At 37.0% G+C, this 21,951-nt stretch overlaps 1 protein-coding gene across 4 annotated transcripts in view; it reads left to right on the top strand.

Annotated features, from left to right (window-relative positions):
- Positions 1 to 21,951, top strand: part of RIC1 (RIC1 homolog, RAB6A GEF complex partner 1) — a 57,495-nt gene that overhangs the window by 1,880 nt on the left and 33,664 nt on the right. For all 4 annotated transcript variants that reach the window (XR_005931531.1, XM_030003664.2, XM_030003665.2 and 1 more), the window contains exons 2-3: positions 9,864 to 9,971; positions 16,487 to 16,563. Coding sequence is in view for 3 of the 4 variants with exons in the window: in XM_030003664.2 (XP_029859524.1) it covers positions 9,864 to 9,971; positions 16,487 to 16,563 (185 nt within the window). In the remaining variant the exon portion in view is untranslated. The remainder of the gene's footprint in view (positions 1 to 9,863; positions 9,972 to 16,486; positions 16,564 to 21,951) is intronic.

Raw genomic sequence — 21,951 nt, 5'->3', positions numbered from 1 at the left:
GTTTGTTTGTTTTTGAAGTTGAAGCTTAAAACCATATGTTGGACTTTACTATAAAGGGAACTAAAATTATTGCATTCTAGAAAATGTTTTCATTTGTCAGAAGGACCTTCTTTGCAACAAGGCTAAGGTCTGGTCAGGTTGAATTAATTCAACTTCTTGAGGTAGAAGAGCTTTCACCTAATGTTCTTGTTAAGACTTACTACTGTCTCAACTACATATGAAGGTTTCATGTAAGAATGAAGTGATGATGCTGGTGAAGTTCTGTTTTGAATTTTTCAAGGAGAGGGAGGGGGCCCTTTGAAATACTTCCAGGTGTGTGAATTTACATTCAGTATGTGTATTTTTCAAGTGAAGTGGTAATGTTTAAAGCTCCTTTTCACCTACTGTGTGCTAAGAACTAATGGAACTAAGGAAGGTTTATGCAAAGTGTGGATTGTTTTCTGGTTTGGAAACAATATAGGTACTAAGATTAGAAACTGCGGTAAATGGTATAGGTAAAAACAGATGGAATTCTGTTAGTGGTTTTGAGCCAAAAAGTCCTTGACTATTTTACATGTTATTTTGTAGGGAGAGATTGGATTGTGGATAGGAAAGGCCTCTGATCAGTGGTGAATGTTTTTGATCATGCATCAGTATTGGTGAAAGATTTTTGAACATGCACCCCCAATATGTGTACATTTATTTGTTTATGAATTATATGCATGTGCTACTGTACTAGTATGCATGTTATCAAGCATATGCAACATAGAAATTAAAAAATAGAGTAGAATAGAATAGACTATTTCAGTTGGAAGGGACCTACAACGATGATCTAGTCAAACTGCCTGACCACTTCAGGGCTGACCAAAAGTTAAAGCACATCATTAAGGGCATTGTCCAAATGCCTCTTAAACACTGATGAGGCCTGGGGCATCGACCCTGTCTCTAGGAAGGCTGTTCCAGCATTTGAAAATTAAAAAAAAAAAAAAAAGAATGAGGTAAAGCTGAAATAAACACATTTTTAAAGTTTTACTTTATTTATTAATGGTACAAAAAATATTTTCTTCTTTCACCCCAATGGATTGTATTAAATGCATCTCACTTTGGAGACTGTTCCAAGTATTTTTCTTAAATCAGAAGAAATTATTGGCCGAGGTACCTCAGAAGATTCCTTGACACTAAGAGCCAATGAAACCATTCTCGTTGACAGCATTGGAAAGCTTGTCAGTGTTTTCATTCTGGTAATGTTAAGTACTTGGATGCTTGAAATGAGAAACTTCAATTCATGAAAGAAACTTTGTGAATTGCTAAAGTGAGGTAATTGATGTTTAATAGATTGACTTGGGAACCAAAGGTGATGTTTCGTGAGGCAGCTGTGCAGTACTAAGTGTTGTGATCCTTCCCGCTTGCACCTATATTTTAGTGGCTCTTGGGTTGGACTAGTATATGGCTTTTACAGGGTTGTTCAGCTTGCTGAACAAATAGAAGCATGTTTTTTTCAGCTCATGAAGGGATCAAAGGAGCATTGTAGTTGGCTTGTTGAAAGTGTTACTCCTTTAACAGTAGTGGCTTTTAATTTTAAATTGGTTCGGTTATCTGGCATCATAAGAGCTTGAGGCAGTACAGGGGATTCTAGCTATTCACCCACAGGGCTCTAGATATTAAGGGAAGATGTATGCAACAGAGGAAGGAGGTGTGATAGATGAACGGAGTTAGTTCCCCCTTGAAGTGTTGAGGAGTGAATTGTGTGCAACAAGAATAGTCTGATGACGTATTTATATGTATAAATATAGTTCAGCCTTTCCTTTCTTTAATCTTAACAAACTTGTGGCAATGACAGGACTAAGTACTGGACTTGAATATTTAATGAAACTCCTGGAGGTTGTTGGACTATCTGCTATGACTCTGCCAGTCAAAACCAGTTTTGTAAGCTGTTTGAAGACAAGAGTAGCTTGCCCCAACTACTCATTTTGAGGAGCATTTCTTAATTACCTAGGTGCTTATCAGCTTGTGATTTACATCTGTGCTTGTTTTTAAACTTTCCTGTTTTTTTGTGATGATCTGATGTTGAGTCAGATCACCCAAATGAACTATAAGCTTATGGGAAAGCATGCATGTCAGAATCCTAGATTGTCAAATAATCTGTATTCATGCTAAACGCTGAATAAGTCTATATTCAGACAGCTCTCATAACTTGCTCTTATGTGCTTTCCAGTCTCTATCTGTTGCAGTATTAAAGTTGCACTTGATAAGTGCTTTAAATCTAAGCGTATGCATTATTTAAACAAATAGGACAAAACAGAGGACTATGCTTGTGTTAGAGAAGTGATCTCCATAACCTGGAATTTTGGCATGCTATAAAAGGAGTTACTTGTGACACTAGTGCTTATAGTTCATACACTATATGAATAAATATGTTTAAAAAATGCAGTTGGTTTTGTAATTTTTTTTTATGGGGGTGGCCATTAAAAGGAAAAAAAAATTGTTTTCACTGTGCTTTCAGGATTATGCTTTCATCTCAGAACTGTAAGCAGAATAATTTACTGAATGATTGTATGTGGCCTTTTCCTAGATAGGATTAGATACAATCTCTGTAGTGTTTTTTTCTGGAATTTGGCTGCAAAATAGACAACAGACATCTTGATAACGATGTAAGTGGTTGTGTATTGTGAACAATATGACACAGATAGCATCAGTGCAAACTAAGATGTCTTGCTTCTTTTGCTGTGTTTTTTCCTTAGTAATTTAAGCCTGAGATGCTAACCTCCTACTGATACCCATCAGACATTTGTCCAAGAAGGCCATTTCTTTTTATATGTCAGTAACAGTTGTGCTGTTGCTTCTATTGTAAAGATGTATTTGTGGTTATATAATTAAAGAAAAGAGAAATACCTGTTAGACTGATGGATTTAGCATGTGAAATGTAAAATTGTCATGTGAATATTCAGTAGGCCTTACAAGGTTTTCTGTGTCTCCTGTATTAATATAAAATAGATAACATCTGAAAGACGTCTGAGAATGACTTGCATGAAGAGAAAAGCATCCTCGGTTATGAGTTTTGACTCTCCCCTTAGCTGCACATAACAGAGTCATTTGCCAGTATGAGATCAGAGATGAGGTTAGAAAGTCTATTCTCCATCACACACAATTCCATTTAATACAAATTTAAGCACTTGGCAATTCGTGGAGCTGAGGAGCAGCAAAGATCCATAGAATATGGCCTTTCTTGTTGGCAATGTTTTTGAGCAGTAGGTTAACAAAACTTCAGCTTGGGAGAGGTAGTGATTGACAGTTCTGATGCACTTTGGTTTTTTGAACTCTTTCACAGTACCTTATGTGAAGCACAGTACTGGGAGCTGTGTCTGCTGTGTTTGTTGGATGGATACTCTGCTGATTCTGACCTTTTCAGCTGCTTTTAAAACTGAATTAAGAGAGTTATGTTTTTATAATTAGCTCTGCTTTTAGAAATTCTTCTATCACCACCTTGTATCTCTGTTACTGACAATATGTTACTTTTTGTGGTTGTCTTTTTTTCTTCTAGTCCTTAGTGATGAATTTTCCTTATGCATGCATGCATGCTTTTCTTTTTTCCATCTAAGCTTTCCGGTTTCTTAGTTTATGAACCTGCAAAGCTTCAGCCTTTAAAGTGGAGCACAGACTAATGACGAAAATAAAGTGCACAGTGTCACCAGGCCTTTGTTCTGTTTTCTCCTAGCCTTGTCTTTGTCACTTAGATCATAAGCTCATCAGAACAGCATGTTTTTGATTTTTGTCTTATGCCTACAGCCTAATGAAGCGTCGAAGCATTTGTCTTAAAAGACTAAGCAGAACATTTGTGTTTTTGAAAGAAATTGCCTCTTCATTCTAAACAAGATCAATTTTTGATGTCTAGAATAGTAAATTGTTAGAGGCTGAGGGTATTAGGATTTTAACAGTTATCTATGGCCTTGCAGGTTCTTGTATTGATGTTGCATTAAAAAACTGAAACCTATTGTCGTGGTTTAACCCCAGCCAGCAACTAAGCACCACGCAGCCGCTCACTCACTCCCCCCCCACCCAGTGGGATGGGGGAGAAAATCGGGAAGAAGAAGCAAAACCCATGGGTTGAGATAAGAACAGTTTAATAGAACAGAAAAGAAGAAACGAATAATGATGATGATGACACTAATAAAATGACAACAGCAATAATGAAAGGATTGGAATGTACAAATGATGCGCAGTGCAGTTGCTCACCACCCGCCGACCGGCACCCAGCTAGTCCCCCAGCGGCGATTCCCCGCCCCCACTTCCCAGTTCCTATACTAGATGGGACGTCCCATGGTATGGAATACCCTGTTGGCCAGTTTGGGTCAGGTGCCCTGGCTGTGTCCTGTGCCAACTTCTTGTGCCCCTCCAGCTTTCTCACTGGCTGGGCATGAGAAGCTGAAAAATCCTTGACATTAGTCTAAACACTACTAGCAGCAACTGAAAACATCAGTGTTATCAACATTCTTCTCATACTGAACTCAAAACATAGCACCGTACCAGCTACTAGGAAGACAGTTAACTCTATCCCAGCTGAAACTAGGACACCTATACATAATACCATGTTGTCAGCTGCTAATACTGTTCATGCTCTCACCATATACAAGAATCTTCTTCCTAGACATAACAGTTGTGAAAAGACTGATAGTCTTCCAGATATTCAGTGTCTGAAAGCTATAATTAAATGTAAAAAATTCTGTGGAAAGTAAATTTGTAATAGTGAATTCATGGCATTAAAGATGACAATGCTTTAAAAGAGAAAAGGAAGTATTAAGGATTGTGAAATTTACTTGGGTTTAAAATTCAAGTTACTTTGGATTAATAGTTACAATAAAAAGAGCAAAATAAAAAATGGAGTTCAGAGCTGAACATGTTGACTATGGATAGGCTAGGCAAAACATTCAGAGCTTGTCAGTGTTCTTGGGTGTTATTTGAGCAGAAATAATTGGGTTCAGTGCAACTGTATCAGTATTTTAAAAAAATCATTTAACTTTTTGCAGTACGTAAGAATTTGAGTATGACTATCAACTGCTTGATGCAACATTCTTAGAATTTAGGCAAGGATATGATTTTGCTATTCATATTTAATGCAGGTATAATAACTATTTCTTTGTTTTGAATAAAAATTATGGGAGTGCTGATGTCTTACAGGAACATCCACAGGCCTAAGCAAGAGTATTACTTCATGGTTTCAGTCATTTTGGGGGTGACTGTAAATGGCAGTGTTCCTGTCTTGCTGTCTTTCCTTCTGGGTTCAAGTGGAATAATGGTAAGAGAGCAACTAAAAATAAAGGAGCACTAAGAAGTTTCAATGTCCGAATGCATACATCCTGTTAGGTGTTTACTTCTCAAACTTAGTCCAGTAGTTTTCCATTGTATTTGCTGACCCACTTAACTTGTTAAATCCACTATATGTACAGTTTGTCATTAACCTGCAGGAGTCAAACAATAGAATCTAAATTAAGGACAACTCATTTTTTCATTATTTTATATTCTGTCAAACAAAAAATGGTTGTACCTCTCTCCAGTTGGTTAATGTACCATTTTCTTCGAAGCCCTTTAAACATCTCAATTAGGACAGACACTTGCTCCTATGAGGGCTGCTGTTCAAGTCTGTACTACTTGTCCTATTTAAGGATGGCCTGTTCAGAGCAACATTCACGTCTTAGTGTAGGGTTTAAATGTCTACTTGATTTGCATTTACATCAGATGTGGTAGAATGTTTGTGTTTAGAGAACTGAAGTGGTAATATCCCATGTCTAAGCTTGCTGAGGGAATTTGCTGCAGGGTTTATATATCTTGATAGATTTCTTCATAAAAACTACTTTATATGGTTCAGTGTTCTGAGACTACTTATGCTGCTCATAGTTATTGCTTAAAAAGGGCAAGGGGAAAGATGTATTTGGTCAGGTAAAATTAAGTAAAATAGTAACAATTTTAAATTATTTCACCATGGGTTTGGTTTGTGTGTTGTTTTCTAGTGGTTTTTTTAATTGTTTGCTTAGGTATTTTGTCCTGAGGTTGATGCAGAGCTCATCTTTCTTAGTGGAAACTCCAAAGGAATTCTTAATGTACAACAACTGATAATGAAAGAAAAGTGAGTTTTAAAGCAGTTTGAGTTAGGTGTCTTTGCTCATGAAGCTAGCTTGCTATCTTACTGTTTTATAAATAGTGGAATTCCTCTGTTTCAGTATTGGTCATCCAAAACACATTTGCTTTTAGCTGCCTCTAGTGAATGTTGTCATAATATCACATCAGTAAAAAAAAGTAATGTTTTATGCTAGAAAGGCATTGTTGAGAAGCATAAAGATTTCTGAGTAAGAGCTCCTGGTTAAGGTGCTTTTGTGAAGAGGTAGCCAAGGTAGTTGAATGATGTATAAGAAGGGAAGGAGATAAAGTATATTAACTGTCTGAACAAGGGATTCTGTTTCTCTCTTTTCAGTGGCATTAACTAGAGCACCGGAGAATTTGTTTACTCTTTCATAATGATACTACTATATTATTTTTAAGGTTATCTTTCCCATTTTTTTCCTTTTCACCAGTTTTGTTATCCTGTGAGCATCCACCTCTACTGTTCTGTTCATAAGTGAGTGGCAGCTTCTGTTTTGCCTGACCTTACGTTCCTCCTGAGACACAAAATGTACTATATCAAAATGCTAGATTTTCTCCGCAGCAGATTGTAAAATGCCATATATGCTTCTTATGTATTTTGGGAAGCTTTTGCTAGTTTTAAGTTGCAATTTGAGTAAAGACTTGCTTACTCAGTTCTTTCTTCCTTAGTCTTGTGTTCTTTCTTCCTTAAGAACTGAAGCTGTTTACTTTTGTTCTGTAGACAATTTTTTTTTTTCCAAGCAACTCTTTATTTGTTAGGTCACTTGCTAGGTTTCTGGAATCACCAGTTTCTCCAAAAGATGTGGCTCTACCATTAACATTTCAGCAAGCGGATTTTAAGCATTATAAAGAAGGAGAATCAGTATATTCACTTATTTAAGACAGTGCACATGTTTCATTAGTTGTCCTTAACTAGATTTCTTTATAATTTTAGTAGCTGCATGCAGAAGTGTAAAGAGGGAAAAACCATGGAGCTTTCATGAAGCTGACATGGAGAGTTGGTTCTTCCAACAGAAACAAATGTAAAGGTTTAGGGAAAATTCTGTGTGATAGAATCTAAACCCCTACTGTTTCTGTACAGGCGGTGAGTTAAGTATCTAAAACTAACCAGAGAGAAGTATTGTGCTAACTAGGCACTTATTTTTGTTAAAAGGTGTGTTTAATGGCTTGCTCTGCTTGGGGGAAGTAATTAAAATTAGGCTGATATACTCCTGTTTAGAGAACATAGTCCTGTGCCATTATACACCTTCGGTAACTTTAAATGTAATAAATGACTTCAGATGTAAAATGACCATTTCTCTTTCTCTTGCATGAGCAGAGCAGGATAGCAAGCTGCCCTTCTAGCTTAGTTAACCTTGTAGCAGTCCACACTTTTGTGGGAAGCTTGTAAACAGGGGGATAAAGTTTGTGTTAAGGTTTTCCTCACACATGAAATAATGCTTTTGAGTTGTGGCGTATGTGGAAATAAATTGTATCAGTGAAATATTTATGCTTTAACCATTAGCTAGGTACCCTTTGTGACACATTGAAATAGAAGTGAGTCTGCTTTCTAACAAGAAAAGAAGCTACTTAAACTGCAAAAAGATGAAAATGATTACTTGCACTTTTAATGATAACTCCCTTAGTCCTCATCTGTAAGGCACAAAATGAGATCAGTCTAGAAGTCAATTTGTATAAATATTATAGGTGCTGTGTATACAGAAAGTTCCTCCATGTTCTAAGGTGTAATAGCAGCTTGCTTGTGAATAAATGTCACAAGAACATTACAGTATAAACACTGTCATTATGTTCTGTAAAAGTAGCAATATAGAAAGAAAATTGTTGTGCATTAATGAGCTTCTAAAATATTTTTTGCCTGCTGCTAAAATGCTTGAAGCACAGAAGTGCTTTAAGATTGGTCTCCAAATCTGCACTAATGATGCAGATTACCAAGATTGTACTGTCACAAGGCACTTTTTCTCTGTATATCTAAGGCAGTTAAGGTGGGTCTAAGCCAAGCAGTGAAAGTCTGTGTAGTTCATGAGAACAATTAGTAAGAATCTGTTAAGAATAATTAGTTATCTATTTAATGTTAGAGAATTTGATTGGCAAGTATCTGCAAAAGAAGCCACATGAATTGAAATGGCTGGTATAAATAGTTCTTAGGGTAATGATTAGTTTGCTTGTTATACTTTACAGTTTAAATATTTAACTTTATTTTTGATAATTTAGTTATGTGTGGGTGTGAAATTTAAGTAATAATGCTGTTTACAGGATGCAAAGTCATACTATGAATTTACCAAGGCTAAGACTGCCTGTGTGACATTAATTCAGCTCCTTATTTATATGTATGGTGAAAACATTTTATTACTTTGTTTCATACTATTTTTCCTTTTAAATTAATTTGTTTGTAACTCTACTTTTTCTTAAGCGAAACTGAAGCAACTGATGGCAAATATGATAGCAGTACATACCCACCGAATTCTGGGGTAGCACACACCCACTTGATTTCTGGGTAGAATTAATGTTTTTAGATTTGTTGTATCAGCTTCTGCCAGTTGAGCAAGTAAACTAACTAGGAACAATAGTAAGTTGCCATCACCGTGGTCCTAGTGGTGGCTGACGAGCTTTGCCAAGCAGTTTCATGATTCCTTTCAGCAAAAAGAGTGATTACTGTTTAGCCTTTTTGTTCCTTTCGAGGGGCTGGAGGAGTGTGCTCTTTTTGGTACAGTTTGCTGCTACAACTCTGAAGAAAAATTGACATTGATAAAGTTAGGGAGAGCTTCTGTTAATGAAGATGAGGGGAAACTTCTTTTAAAAAAAGAAAAGTGTGGGTTGTTTAATTGAACTGAAGGGTGAGGAAGTATAGTTGTCACCTAACGAATATATATGCACATACTTCTCCATCCCCACCTCCCAGTGGTGGAGGGTAGCAGAAGGGGGAATACCTATCTAAGCTGTAAGCTATTACTGGTTCAAGAGCAAGAAAGTGCAAACAGTTCTTAAATATATTTAAGAAGGAAGATTGTTTCTAAGCATTGGAGCAAGGAAGGCTAACTTTCCATTAGGTTTTTGTGTCAGTGCTCTCAACTGCTTTCATGAAAGGGAATGAAGACTTAGTGCCTATGGTAGCTTTGTCTGGGCTTCATGACCCCAAAGCTCTTCTCCATTCCCAGGAGGAAAGGTGCTAATGAGTGCGTGTCATCATATGCAAAATCTTTTCAGCAAACTGTAAAGGTGGATTTTTTGCACAATTTCTGGCAACCTGCTCTTGAAGAGGTATGAAACAGATTTCCTGATTATCATTCTCTGTAATACAATGGCCCATGCATTTAGTAGAAACTAAGCGAATTGTTGTACCAAATACTCTATAGAATATTTCATCCTAGTTAATTCAAAGTCCTTTTCATTATAGGAGCCTATTTGAGATGCTTCTGTTAATCTTAAGCGTCAGTCACCGTTTGTCTAACTTGAAACTACTTCTGTATTCTGTAATGACTCCTTTCTGGGCAAATGAAGTATTTTATTTAAATGTCCAGGTTTTGAAAGAGTGAGATTAGGAATGACAGTGTGGCAGTTCTGCATAAACACCCTTTAAAAGCACCATCATGTAACGCATTGTCAAATATACACTAATTTTTTAACCTCACTCTTTAAGGGAAATGTGTTGTTGCTGTTAAGGAAATATAGTTGCTTACAGTTATATCACAATATAACAAACATCCCATTCCTTTTAGATATGAGATGTAATTATTTTTTTTTTCCTCCAGCCCAGTGTATTAATCGTAAGCTACAAGGAACTATCAAAAGCAGCTTCTCAGTTTGGACCTTATAAACAAGCAGAGTGGCGGCCTGACAGCACCATGATAGCTGTTTCAGTAAGTAGCGTTTTTACTTCTTACTGCAGTTAAACTATTGCAAAGAGAGTTTTGTATTACCAATTTCTGCTTATGCAAACTTGCAGATTGTATGTACATTTAATTCATATTTATCTTGAGAAAATATATAATAGTACCAAGGTTTTTTTGGATGATAGAAGCTTCCTTTAGTAGTTTTCATTAATTTTTTTTTCCCCTGAAGAATGAACTGCCGTTCTTTGTATTAAAATTATGTTTAGATATATTGGCAAGGGGTGATCCAGCATCTCATTACTTTAGTAAGCTGGTCACAAAGAATAAGGGAACTTAAAGACATGTGAATGAAAGACATAGATGAGAAGTTAGATGACATAAGCATATTTAGCTTGATAAATAGGGTTTACAGGTGTTTGAGAAAGGTAGGTCTTAAGAGGATGAAACTGTGGCTTTATTAAGGTGGAGTATCTTTTGGTGATTAAAAAAAAATTGTAAGGCACTGAGAACACAGAAACAAGGGCAGTGATAGGTGATACATAGACTCTTCTGTTAAGAGTCTTGAAGGTAAAGTTGAGATCTTGTCTCACATGGAAATAAAATCTCGTTTCGTAGCTGGTGCTATGCTCACAGCGGTGGACTATTTCAGTACCAGCATTTAAAAATTCGAGGTGCAAAGTAGACACAACAAAGGTGGGAGTAGGGTTTATGGGAGTCAGAATAGAGGATGATACTCTTGGTGACTTTTGGTCAGGTCTTACATTAGGACCAGGTCTTAAATTGGGTAAGTTTCTTTTTCTAGCTTTTAAAATCAAGGCTATTGTATTTAAGATTTTCTTGTGAGAAGGTGCAGAAGAAAAGAATGATATAATTAAATTTCCCCATCAGAAGTTGATGATGTGCAATGACAAACTGGGTAACAACTACTGTATTTATTGGTACACAGACTTCATCTCCTAATATAAACCACCTTCTGTGCTTAAAATGATGCCTGTAATGCTTTGTAGTTTTTAAACCAATCAGATATTGTTATCTTAGTGGAAAATACCAGATGGTTTATGGAATAGATTGTGTCTCTACCAATATCATCACGACTCTAAATCAACTAAACTTTCTGTTTTCCCGTTTTCTTGTATGCAATGCAGGGGTAGACTTTTCTGAGTAGCTGGTTTAGAATGTTTAGATCACCTAAAAGGATCTCATGAAATCAATGCAGTAAAGTATTTCTGTTAGTGTCAGATTATATATTCAGTTAGCAAATGCTTATAGTTACCAGCAAAGGCAGAAAGGAGACTTCTGTAACATTTAGAATCATAGAATCATTTAGGTTGGAAAAGACGTTAAGATCATCGAGTCCAACTGTCAACCATGCCCACTAAACCATGTCCTGAAGTGCCTTGTCTATGTGCTTTTTGAATACCTCCAGGGATGGTGACTCAACCACTTCCCTGGGCAGCCTGTTCCAATGCCTGACAACCCTCTCAGTAAAGAAATTTTTCCTAATATCCAATCTAAACCTCCCCTGCCGCAACTTGAGGCCATTTCCTCTTGTCCTGTCACTAGTAACTTGATAGAAGAGACCAACACCCACCTCGCTACAACCTCCTTTCAGGTAGTTGTAGAGAGCGATAAGGTACCCCCTCAGCCTCCTTTTCTCCAGACTAAATAACCCCAGTTCCCTCAGCTGCTCCTCATAAGACTTGTGCTCCAGGCCCCTCACCAGCTTGGTTGCCCTTCTCTGAACACGCTCCACCACCTCAATGTCTTTCCTGTAGTGAGGGGCCCAAAACTGAACACAGTACTCGAGGTGCAGCCTCACCAGTGCCCAGTACAGGGGAACAATCACCTCCCTGCTCCTGCTGGCCACACTATTTCTGATACAGGCCAGGATGCCGCTGGCCTTCTTGGCCACCTGGGCACACTGCTGGCTCCTATTCAGCCGGCTGTCGACCAGCACCCCCAGGTCTTTTTCTGCCGGGCAGCTTTCCAGCCTCTCTTCCCCAAGCCCGTAGCGCTGCATGGGGTTGTTGTGACCCAAGTGCAGGACCCGGCACTTGGCCTTGTTGAACCTCATACAATTGGCCTTGGCCTATCGATCCAGCCTGTCCGGATCACTCCGTAGAGCCTCCCTACCATCAAGCAGATCAACCCTCCCTCCCAACTTGGTGTCATCTGCGAACTTGCTGAGGGTGCACTCGATCCCCTCATCCAAATCATTGATAAAGATATTAAACAGAACAGGGCCCAACACCAAGCCCTGGGGAACACCACTTGTGACCTGCTGCCGGTGGGATTTCACCCCATTCACCACAACCCTCTGGGCTCGTCCATCCAGCCAGTTTTTCACCCAGTGAAGAGTACACTTGTCCAAGCCATCAGCTGCCAGCTTCTCAAGGAGTATGCCGTGAGAGACAGTGTCAAAGGCCTTGCTGAAGTCCAGGTAGACAACATCCACAGCCTTTCCCTCATCCACTAGGCAGGTCACCTGGTCATAGAAGGAGATCAGGTTGGTCAAGCAGGACCTGCCTTTCATGAACCCATGCTGGCTGGGCCTGATCCTCTGCTTGTCCTGGACTTGCCATGTGAGTGCTCTCAAGACAAACTGTTCCATAATCTTCCCTGGTACCGAGGTCAAGCTGACAGGCCTGTAGTTCCCCAGATCCTCCCTCCGACCCTTCGTGTAAATGGGAGTCACATTGGCAAGCCTCCAGTCCTCTGGGACCTCCCCTGTTGACCAGGATTGCTGATAAATGATGGAGAGTGGCTTGGCAAGCTCCTCTGCCAGCTCCCTCTACTCTTGGATGGATCCCATCTGGTCCCGTAAACTTGTGAGTGTCCAGATGGTGTAGTAGGTCACTAGCTATTTCTTCCAGCATTATGGGGGATATATTCTGCTCTCCATCCTTGCCTTCCAGCTCAAGGGGCAGAGTACCCTGAGGATAACTGGTCTCCCTATTAAAGACTGAGGCAAAGGCGGCATTAAGTACCTCAGCCTTTTCCTCATCTCTGGTGGCAATGTTCCCCTCTGTATCCAATAAGGGATAGATATTCTCCTTGGCTCTCTTTTTATTGTTAACATATTTGTAAAAACATTTTTTGTTGTCTCCTACGATAGTGGCCAGATTGAGTTCTAGCTGAGATTTTGCCTTTCTAATTTCATTTCATCTCTGCGTGACCTAACAAGATCCCTGTACTCTTCCTGAGTTGCCTGCCCTATGAATAAAAAAGAATTTACTATGAATAAAAAAGAATTCTTCAATTTTATAATACAGCATATCATCACAAGTAAACTATCTAAACATATTTTAATTATACCTTTATGCAGTAGTTCAGAAAAGATTTAAATTGTTATATTGAGTTACTTTGCAAGTTCTGTTTTTTCTGTGGTGTTGGGATCCATGTGCTCAAGAGACCTTATGGCTTAGTTGACAGTCAGACTAGCTTTAATTTCTGCCAGTTCAGTTACCGTGCTTTCAAGTTTTTCTGCAGCTGAATATATAGTGTTCTTTTTGGCAGATGACGTCAGAATCTAAATGCCCATAGAGTCTCAGTTTGTAAACTTGAGTTGACAAATTAAAATTTGAAATGGTCATACAGTTTATATAACAATGAGTGTCATGAAATTTCTAATATTCTTCATGTTTCTTATGCTTATATTGCATCTCCTGGGTGTATATATACAAATAATATAGTCAAGTATGTTTGTTATGGTAGTTTTAACACCAGTTCTGTTTTGCAAGTTTCTTTTAATAATGCTTTTGGAATATATGTGAAGTTGAATTTGAAACAGTTAATGAGTCCTACTGAAAGACCACATTTACAAATATTGGTGTTTTTGTTATAGAGAGATGGGGTGGAAAGGCAGTTTTGGGAGCTTAATGAAGGTGTTCCTGCTGATGCATGATACTTTTATCCCTAAGTAAAACTGTGAACATTTTTCCAAGAGAATAAACATTTTTTCCCTTCTTTGTGACTTTTTCTTCAGAAGAAAACTAACGAGTACAAATGAAGGAGCAATAGCAAAGCAAGTTATTAATTAAAAAAAGAATAGTTTGTACTACCAGTTTTGTTGAACTGAATTAACTTCAGTTAATTACTGAAGTCCTGTGCAATAGCTCAAAATACTAGTTTGAAAGCTGACTGAGGTGATTTAGTTTCAACCTGTTATTACCTGTGCTCTTGAGTTGCTTGATTGTAGTAGTTTTTTGTAATAACAAAATTATGTTGTACTTTGTTTTTAGGAAGGTGAACAAAAGGCTTAGTATGTACTTATTAGCCAAGTAGTACATTCACTTTTTTTTAACAACATAGTAATGGAGACTGTAGTCTGTATTTAATGCCCACTAGAGCAGTGATGCACAGTGTTTGTCGTTTCTGACTGCCAGAGTGTTCAGAGCATCTCTCTGAAAATAAATCACTTTGCAGCATATGCTTTGAGGTAATTATTATTTGTATTGAAGTCAAACTTTGGTCTAGCATATAAGGCTTTATAAAATACCTCAAGTAGCTTTAATGGTATGCAGTTAAACAAACTTAAGCAGTTCTCACACTGTCATCATCCCCTAGCAAGTCTAACTTCTTCTATACTAGTATCCTCTATTGCTAAATGGTTGGCACATTTTCTAAACTGATCTTTTTTCCCTGATATTTTGTAGTTTCTTCTCTCAAATTGCTGCATTTGTAATTTTTCCAGTGTTACTGGGAAATATTTTGTTCCTTGTCTAGATTAGTGCATACACCTAAGGTAGCTGATTCTAGTAGTTAAACTTGTGAACTGGGTGAAGATGCTTCAATATAGAGAAATAAACAAGGCATTTTAGTCCTTCCCCTGTTACAGGCAGTCCTCTGATGGAGACTGCTCTTCAGTCTGCATTCCCATAGCTAAGGCAGAGCTTTATTAAACATCGTAGCATATGAGAAACTATGTGGTGAAATCCCTTGAAAGGTACTGTATGTTTATACTTTTGGCTGCCAGAGATGAGAATGATCAGGGAACAGATGACAGTGATGGTTACTTTAGTAAGTTCATTGCAACACAGACATTTCTAAAGCAATCTGGAAACTTATGTGAATGAATATGATCAATTTGCAGGAAGTGTATGGTTGAATGCTTCTGCATTTCATCCAGCTCTTCATGGAATATGAGGTTCTATTTAGAAATGAACCGGTAACAATAGCAAGTTTGTGCTTTGAATAGTGTTCAGTAAGGCCCTTTGTACCTCAATGTCAGTATAAAGATACTTGACGGTATTGCTTTACTTTTCTTTCCAGGATAAGATAACTTACAAGTTAAATATTTAATGATATAACGGAAAGAACCTGTAAAGATGTTAGAAATGAGCATGTTTCTTTACCACATAATACCTGAACGTGATATTACTGCATATAGAAAAGCTTCCATTTATTTTCAGCCTGTCTCAAGCTCACCATTATGGTTTGGATTTTATTCTTGCATGAGAAAGATACTTTGAATGAGAATAGTTGCGTTTCTTGGACTTTGAAGCCAAAACACAAATCTCTTTCATGATAAAGCAAAATATTTGACTGGGGAAAAATATGGCATCTGTGAACTGATAAACTACGCTATCAAGAGGGTTACTTTTTCCTTTATTCAAAGAAAAGGAAACCAACCTTGTAAAGTAACTTGAAACCGTTAATTTCAGTGCTTCTTGTCTCCAGTAATAGTGCTTTAGGTACATGCCCAGCCCATATTAAAATGATTGGATGGAAACACTGTTTAACCAAAATGCATTTGTCTATTTGCCTGAAGGATAAATTCATGCTTTAAACAAATTGTACTTCTTTGAACAACTAACCTTACTGGTCATCTGCCTCTCCTGTGCTTATACAAACACTGGATCAGCTTCTAGTCATGACTGGAGCACCTGATAACTAAATGATTTATATTTGTTCTCTGAATAGCGTTATAGTTTGAAGTCAGTCTTCCAGAATGACAGAATATGACTTGGGATTGAATTATAGTATAATTTTTTTCAGACACTGGAAGATTTTGAAAAGGTGTTTTAATATCTGAAGACACTGCGTGACATAAGGATTTTTTGAAAACTACCTGGATGACAAACATCGCGAGGCAGTGCCTAGCTTATTTGCACTGTGTAGTGTCCATACTGTTCAAACACCTTGAGTTCTTGTTCTGAAGGCATCCTACCTTCTACTACATGCTTTGTGCATTAATTCTCTTCGCTGGTGGGAGTTAGGTGTCCACATTCTAAATATCTGATGTAGCTGTCTGGTTTTATGTATTTATATGAATCAGAGGAAAATTTCTGCTGGACACATACATCAGCAATGGTGTTTTTCCATTTTTCTACTTACTGAGTGACCTATTCAGTAGGCTTTAAGGGCTAGTGTGGATTTTACTCAGAATGAATTTGAACACACAGTTTTTTAATATATCTGAAACTTGGTATGAGTATGTATTTATGTTCAATATATGAGACATATGTAGAAATCACAAGAATCTGTAGATTTTACTCATGCAGATGAACTAGACATGTATCTTATCAGTGTTTCTCTTTCAGACTGCAAATGGATACATCTTATTTTTTGAAATCCCATCAGCAAGAGACAAGTATCTTTATGAGCCAATGTATCCCAAGTGAGTATTTTAAACTTCCTTTGCATCCCCACAGTGTGATAAAATATGACTAGACAAGTCCTAAGCAGATTTTATGGTAAAAAATATTTCCTTCCAAAGTATGTTTTAAAACTTGATGAGTATATGAAGCATCATTCCTATGAGTTAGAGTCAGTTCAGAAGAGAATTTGGTCTAATTGGTTTGCTGTGTGCTGGTAAGATTCCTTAGGTCTCTCTTATAAGCTCTCAAAATCCTAAATAGCAGGGTTAAAATTGTCTAATTTTATAATTTGAGGTAGTTTGTTGAATTCATGACCTGTAGCAAGCTTTAATTCCTTTTGAATAACTCAAGTCATGTTTCTTAGGAACTATTAGGGTGCAGTTTTTTAATAGATTCCTCTCCGCTCCCCAACTTTGTAGTAACTTAGAGATTTTTGAAACAAATGGGAAATAAATTCTCAACATTTTGGAAAGAATACGAATCATTGTCAGTAAGAATATAGAAGTATTTTAGCTGCAGTGTGTTATGTTGTCATTATCATCTTATTTTTCTTACGGTGAATTGACAGAATTCTTTTTATGTGTATGTTGGATTTATTTGTGGTTGACTTAGTTGACTTAGATTGGCAAAATTGGGAAATATGTAGGACAAATTAAAACCCGAAGGGGTATATTTATATGTGTCTGTGTGTGTTTAGATAGGCAGAATCCATAGTCAGTGATTGGATCAAATTTGTCCACAGGAATAATAAAACACCCTTGATTTCTCATTGGCTAGAAACTGCTTTTTTTCATATATCTCTATATATACCTTTGTCATTATGATGATGCTAGTCAACTTAATTTTAAGTTTTTTTCATTTTCGTAAAACAAGTTAAAGTTCATTTGTGGGTGTCTCCAAATGGACATATATGGGGAGTATTGGATAACCTATGATACCATGTAAGAGGAAAATATTTTGATTTTTTTAAATCATAACTGTTAAACCGTGAACATTAAAAAAAAAATAATCAGGTCTTCACGAGTATTTAAATTTTAAATGTCTATTCTTTTACAAGTGCATATAGGAAGACATGACTTGGCAGGTAGTAAAGTATTTTGAAGTGAGTTCTTGCTTCATTGAGTGGAAAATTCTGTGTGTGTTACTACTATAATGCATCTTGTGGCCTCTGAAATAGCCCTCAAAGCTCTGGAATTAAATGGAATTTACTGTTGCAACTCACTTGTCTATTTTCCAAAAACTTAAGACATTACTTGCTTTTTCTGAGACCTGAATAGCATTTTTCAAACTGACTTTTCTTATCTATCATCATTTAAAAAAAACCCAAAGAAGCAGACAAGCTGTTGCTGCACCCTGTTGAAATAAGTTAAGGGATAGTATGTCTTCAGCTGTACGTAACGCAAAAGACTAAAAATAGTTTATGGTATGTTCTTGTTCTATTTGGAAAGTTGGGGGGTTTTTTATTGGCAAAATCTGAAAATATATGGAAATAAGTATAAAATATGCAGTAAGAGTTAAAAAAGAAGCTTTGAAAAGTTTGTTTAGACATGCCACATGTAGGAAGGTTTGGAAATATCTATTAAGCAGTCAATGACTAACCAGTCTCACTTTTATATAAAACATTGATAATCGATTTGTGTTGTCAACCTAAATTTGTGTTTTATGAAAAAGACTTTCTGTTAGCTGTGTGTTGAATGGTCAGGATTTGAAGATATATTTGTATAGCCCAAAAGGGTATGATGCTGATTCTGTGGATGAATAAGACAAGGTGTTTGTCCCTAGAAAGTTTATGATAGGTTGCTCACAGTCTCCTAAGACGAATGCATCTGCTTAACTTTAAGAAGATGAATGATCTCACTGAATTTACTGGGATTACTAGTCTGTCTATATTTAGCCCTCAATTTTGAAAACCTGCATAAAATTACTAGTGTTCTGGTTATATTAGATCAAAAGAAAGACACAAGCATTTGTGTGTGAATTATGCCTGCTGCGATTAACGTCAAAATTATTCTATAAGCTATTATAATGGGATGAACTTTTTTTGGTGCAGATACAGTGCACTGCCTGTAGGCCGTTTGACTAATTTGCTTTGTACATCAAATACTAACCGCCCCCCCCCCCGCCAAACCAAAAACCCAAACCAAAAAAACCCATAAACCCAAAATGAACAAACAGACAAACTAAATCAAAAGCCCAGAATTGAAACTTCTAACTTTCTTCTGGCATATGTTCATCTTCCAAAGACATTATTTCACTGAAATGCTTGTATTTAATTTCTACTGGACTGAACAATACCAAATTAATTTTGCTAACTCTGAAGCCATTAAAAAATCAGTGAAAGGCCTCGTATGTGACTTGCCTTGTGCTTAAAAGGGGACATCTTACTGTTTTCTCCCACTGTAACAGTGTGTTCTTGGCTCCTTCCTCTGTGTTGGCAGCAGGGATTATGCAGCTGTGCCTTAAGTAAAGTCGGGTTGCTGACCTGATGAGGAAACTAAACCTGCCCATCTCCCTTCTTTGCCCCTCCCCATCCCCTGCCCTGGCTTCCAGTAGCTTAGATTGCAAGTTGGCATATAATAAAAGGCTGGCATTAGAAAATTATGACCTTGAAGTAGCACTGAGTAGCAGCACTGGAAAGTTCAAAAACATGGAGTGACTGTTCAGTGATACTCATATGATAATTCTTATATGATAGTTCATGATAAATCAATTCCTTGCAACATTGTAACTCTCATGCAAATATTAATTACAATTTGTCCAGCTCTGTCTTATGTGGTTTTTTACCTACATTAGGCAAATTGAGTGGGAGGGTGGTGATTTTTGCAGAGAGCATAAAGATGTAAGGCTGTCCATGCATAGTGGTGTGATAGGACAGCTGCTGGAAACAAGTCACTAAAAACACTGAAAAGGGTGGACAAAAGGTTCAAATGTAGGTCTCCACACTTTGCATATTTGAGGTAAAGGTTTTTTTGTCTACCATTCTTCTCTTTGGACACCTCCACAACATACCAGAAAGTTAAGAGTTGTTGTAGAATTTCATCAGTTGTGGTTTTTTGTTTGTTGTTGGTTTGTTGTTGGTTTTGGTTTTGGTTTTTTTTTTTTGGTAGTGAGCACACTTAAGTCAGTGCTCCTAAAAGTTCTGTCTTATTCATAATTTTAAAAAGTAGAATAATTCTTAATGTTGATGAACAGTCCATATCTACTAATTTTTTGTAAGCAGAATGAAGCCTGTTCTAGTATCCTTTCTTTAAATAATAATGGCCAGTCCTGACAGAAATATAAAATTTCATTGTAGTGCCTACAAAAATAAAGGAAAACTCTCTTAATACAACTTCAGCTTGGACAGAATTCTTAAGCAGTGCAGGTCAGCATAATGAGGTGGTTGTGTGCTGGGAGTATACACCAGTAACGTCACCAGCCGTGCCAGAATCCCGGTACAAGATTTTCTAGTTTAGTCGGTATCCTGAAGTTGAACTTGCAGCTAGATTTGATCCCATACAAGTGAAAACATTGAGAAAGGTTGTGTTTAAATTCTTCTGTCAGCTTAGCTCTCATTTAAATAAAATTTGTATATTTTACTGTAAGTAAAAAAAGCATGTCAGAAAAGTGGGTAATAAGGTATATGATAGACAGTCACTTTCTTGACTTTAATTATTTTTGCAGTCTTCCAGATTGGTACACTGGTAGCTGCAGTAAAGTTACACTTTTGTGTAGTATTGTTATTTTTTAAATAACTGTTCTAAAATATCCTTGATAACGGTTTAGCCTTGATTTGAAGAAAAGGACCAAAAAAAGTTGCTGGAAATAAAAATCACACCTCATTTGTCCATATGGGAGAGGGACATTTGTGGAGAAGTACAGTCCTTCTAGTTTATAGCTGTTATTACATAGAGTTGTTACTCTATATGGCTGTTGAGCAAGATGATCCAGAACAGCTTGCCTGTATTTGATCTGTTAACAGAACTATTCTACCATACAGTTATTGTGTAAACTGTAATTACACTTGCAAAAGTTTTTTGCTGGTACAGCTTGAACAAAATTCCTCAAGGTAAAAAAAAATAAGCCCAAAACTGCATTGGAAGTGACAGAAACACTTTTGCCATTTATAACTCAACAGGCATTGCAGTATGTCTAATCACAGTATGTGGGGTTTTTTTTTAGCACCAAGTCTCTCTCTTCTCTCCCAATCTAATCAACACAGGTGTAGTAGAAGAGCTAAAGCATGAGTTGAGACTAAGCTCTCTGTCATCATGTTTGAATGCAAGATTGTCTGCTTCCCCTTATCTTTTAGTAGTGTGAAATAACCAGATTTTGGAACGGAAGGTTGAGTGAACTCCCCCTGTCCCCTGCTATTGTTTGTTTGAAAATGGACAGAATCGGAGTCTAGGAAAACAGATTTCCTGTTTAAAACTGCCTATTTGGCATGACTTCCTCCTTTTCATATCAACCTATTGTAATGGTCTTTATATTCTGAAATTTGGTGTTTTAATGGAAGTGCTGGAATTCAGGATTATCAATGTTTGCAGCTGGAGCCCACAAAACCTTTTAAGTTTGTTCTATCAATCACTGAAGGCATAGCTCCAACAAAACTGAGAATATATGAAATACTTTAAGATGGTTGAGTGGGAAGTTCTTTTTAAACCCTAGCTATTTTATACCTTTAAAGGTTTAATCAGTTTAAAATATACTTATGTAGATATGGTAAGGGTTAAGGAACTGACCTGTTCAGCATTATGTACATTTTATGTAAAATCTGTTATTAGATTAATGTGATAAAACAAGTCCTCATATCATAAGCACAGCATTCTGTCAAGAATTCTGAGTATTTATATTTATATATAAAAAGGGAAGCTTTTAAAATTTTTGCTGGAGTCAATTGATAGTTTTTTGTCAAATTGTAATATTTTAGGAATGTTATGAATTGCAGTTGTTCAGCTGAAGGAAATACTTCTGGCTCTGTTGATATTTCACTAGCAATTGCTAGTGTGTTCTTGGAGTGAACAGACATTCACGCTCAATGAAAACCTAAAGTATCCTGCTTAATTTGTTAGACTAAAAACAGGAAGAAAACCAGTAATTGTATGCGGTTTTGTTTTTTTAAATTGAGCCAGAATAGTCTGCAGCTTCATTCCAGCTCTTGGAGACTTTGCTCCAGTTCAGAGCAGACTTGGAAGAGAATCAGGATTGGCTGTTATCCCACATTCTGGGATACTTTCCTGCAGCGAGCCCAAGTACAAAGTCCTGCTTCAATTAGTTCAGTCTAATTTTACCACCATATTACTAACGTCGTTGCAAGATAAAACATGAAGAAAACGTACAGATGTACCATTATCTTACAATAATAGAATGGTAAAATAAAATTAATCTCCACCTATGATACACTTAAGAAAAGTGTCAGTGCAGACAAG

Source organism: Aquila chrysaetos, chromosome Z, assembly GCF_900496995.4.
Source record: "Aquila chrysaetos chrysaetos chromosome Z, bAquChr1.4, whole genome shotgun sequence".
NCBI lineage: Eukaryota > Metazoa > Chordata > Aves > Accipitriformes > Accipitridae > Aquila > Aquila chrysaetos.
Note: the sequence above shows the minus strand (reverse complement) of the source record. Positions and strands in the feature narration are given on the sequence as shown.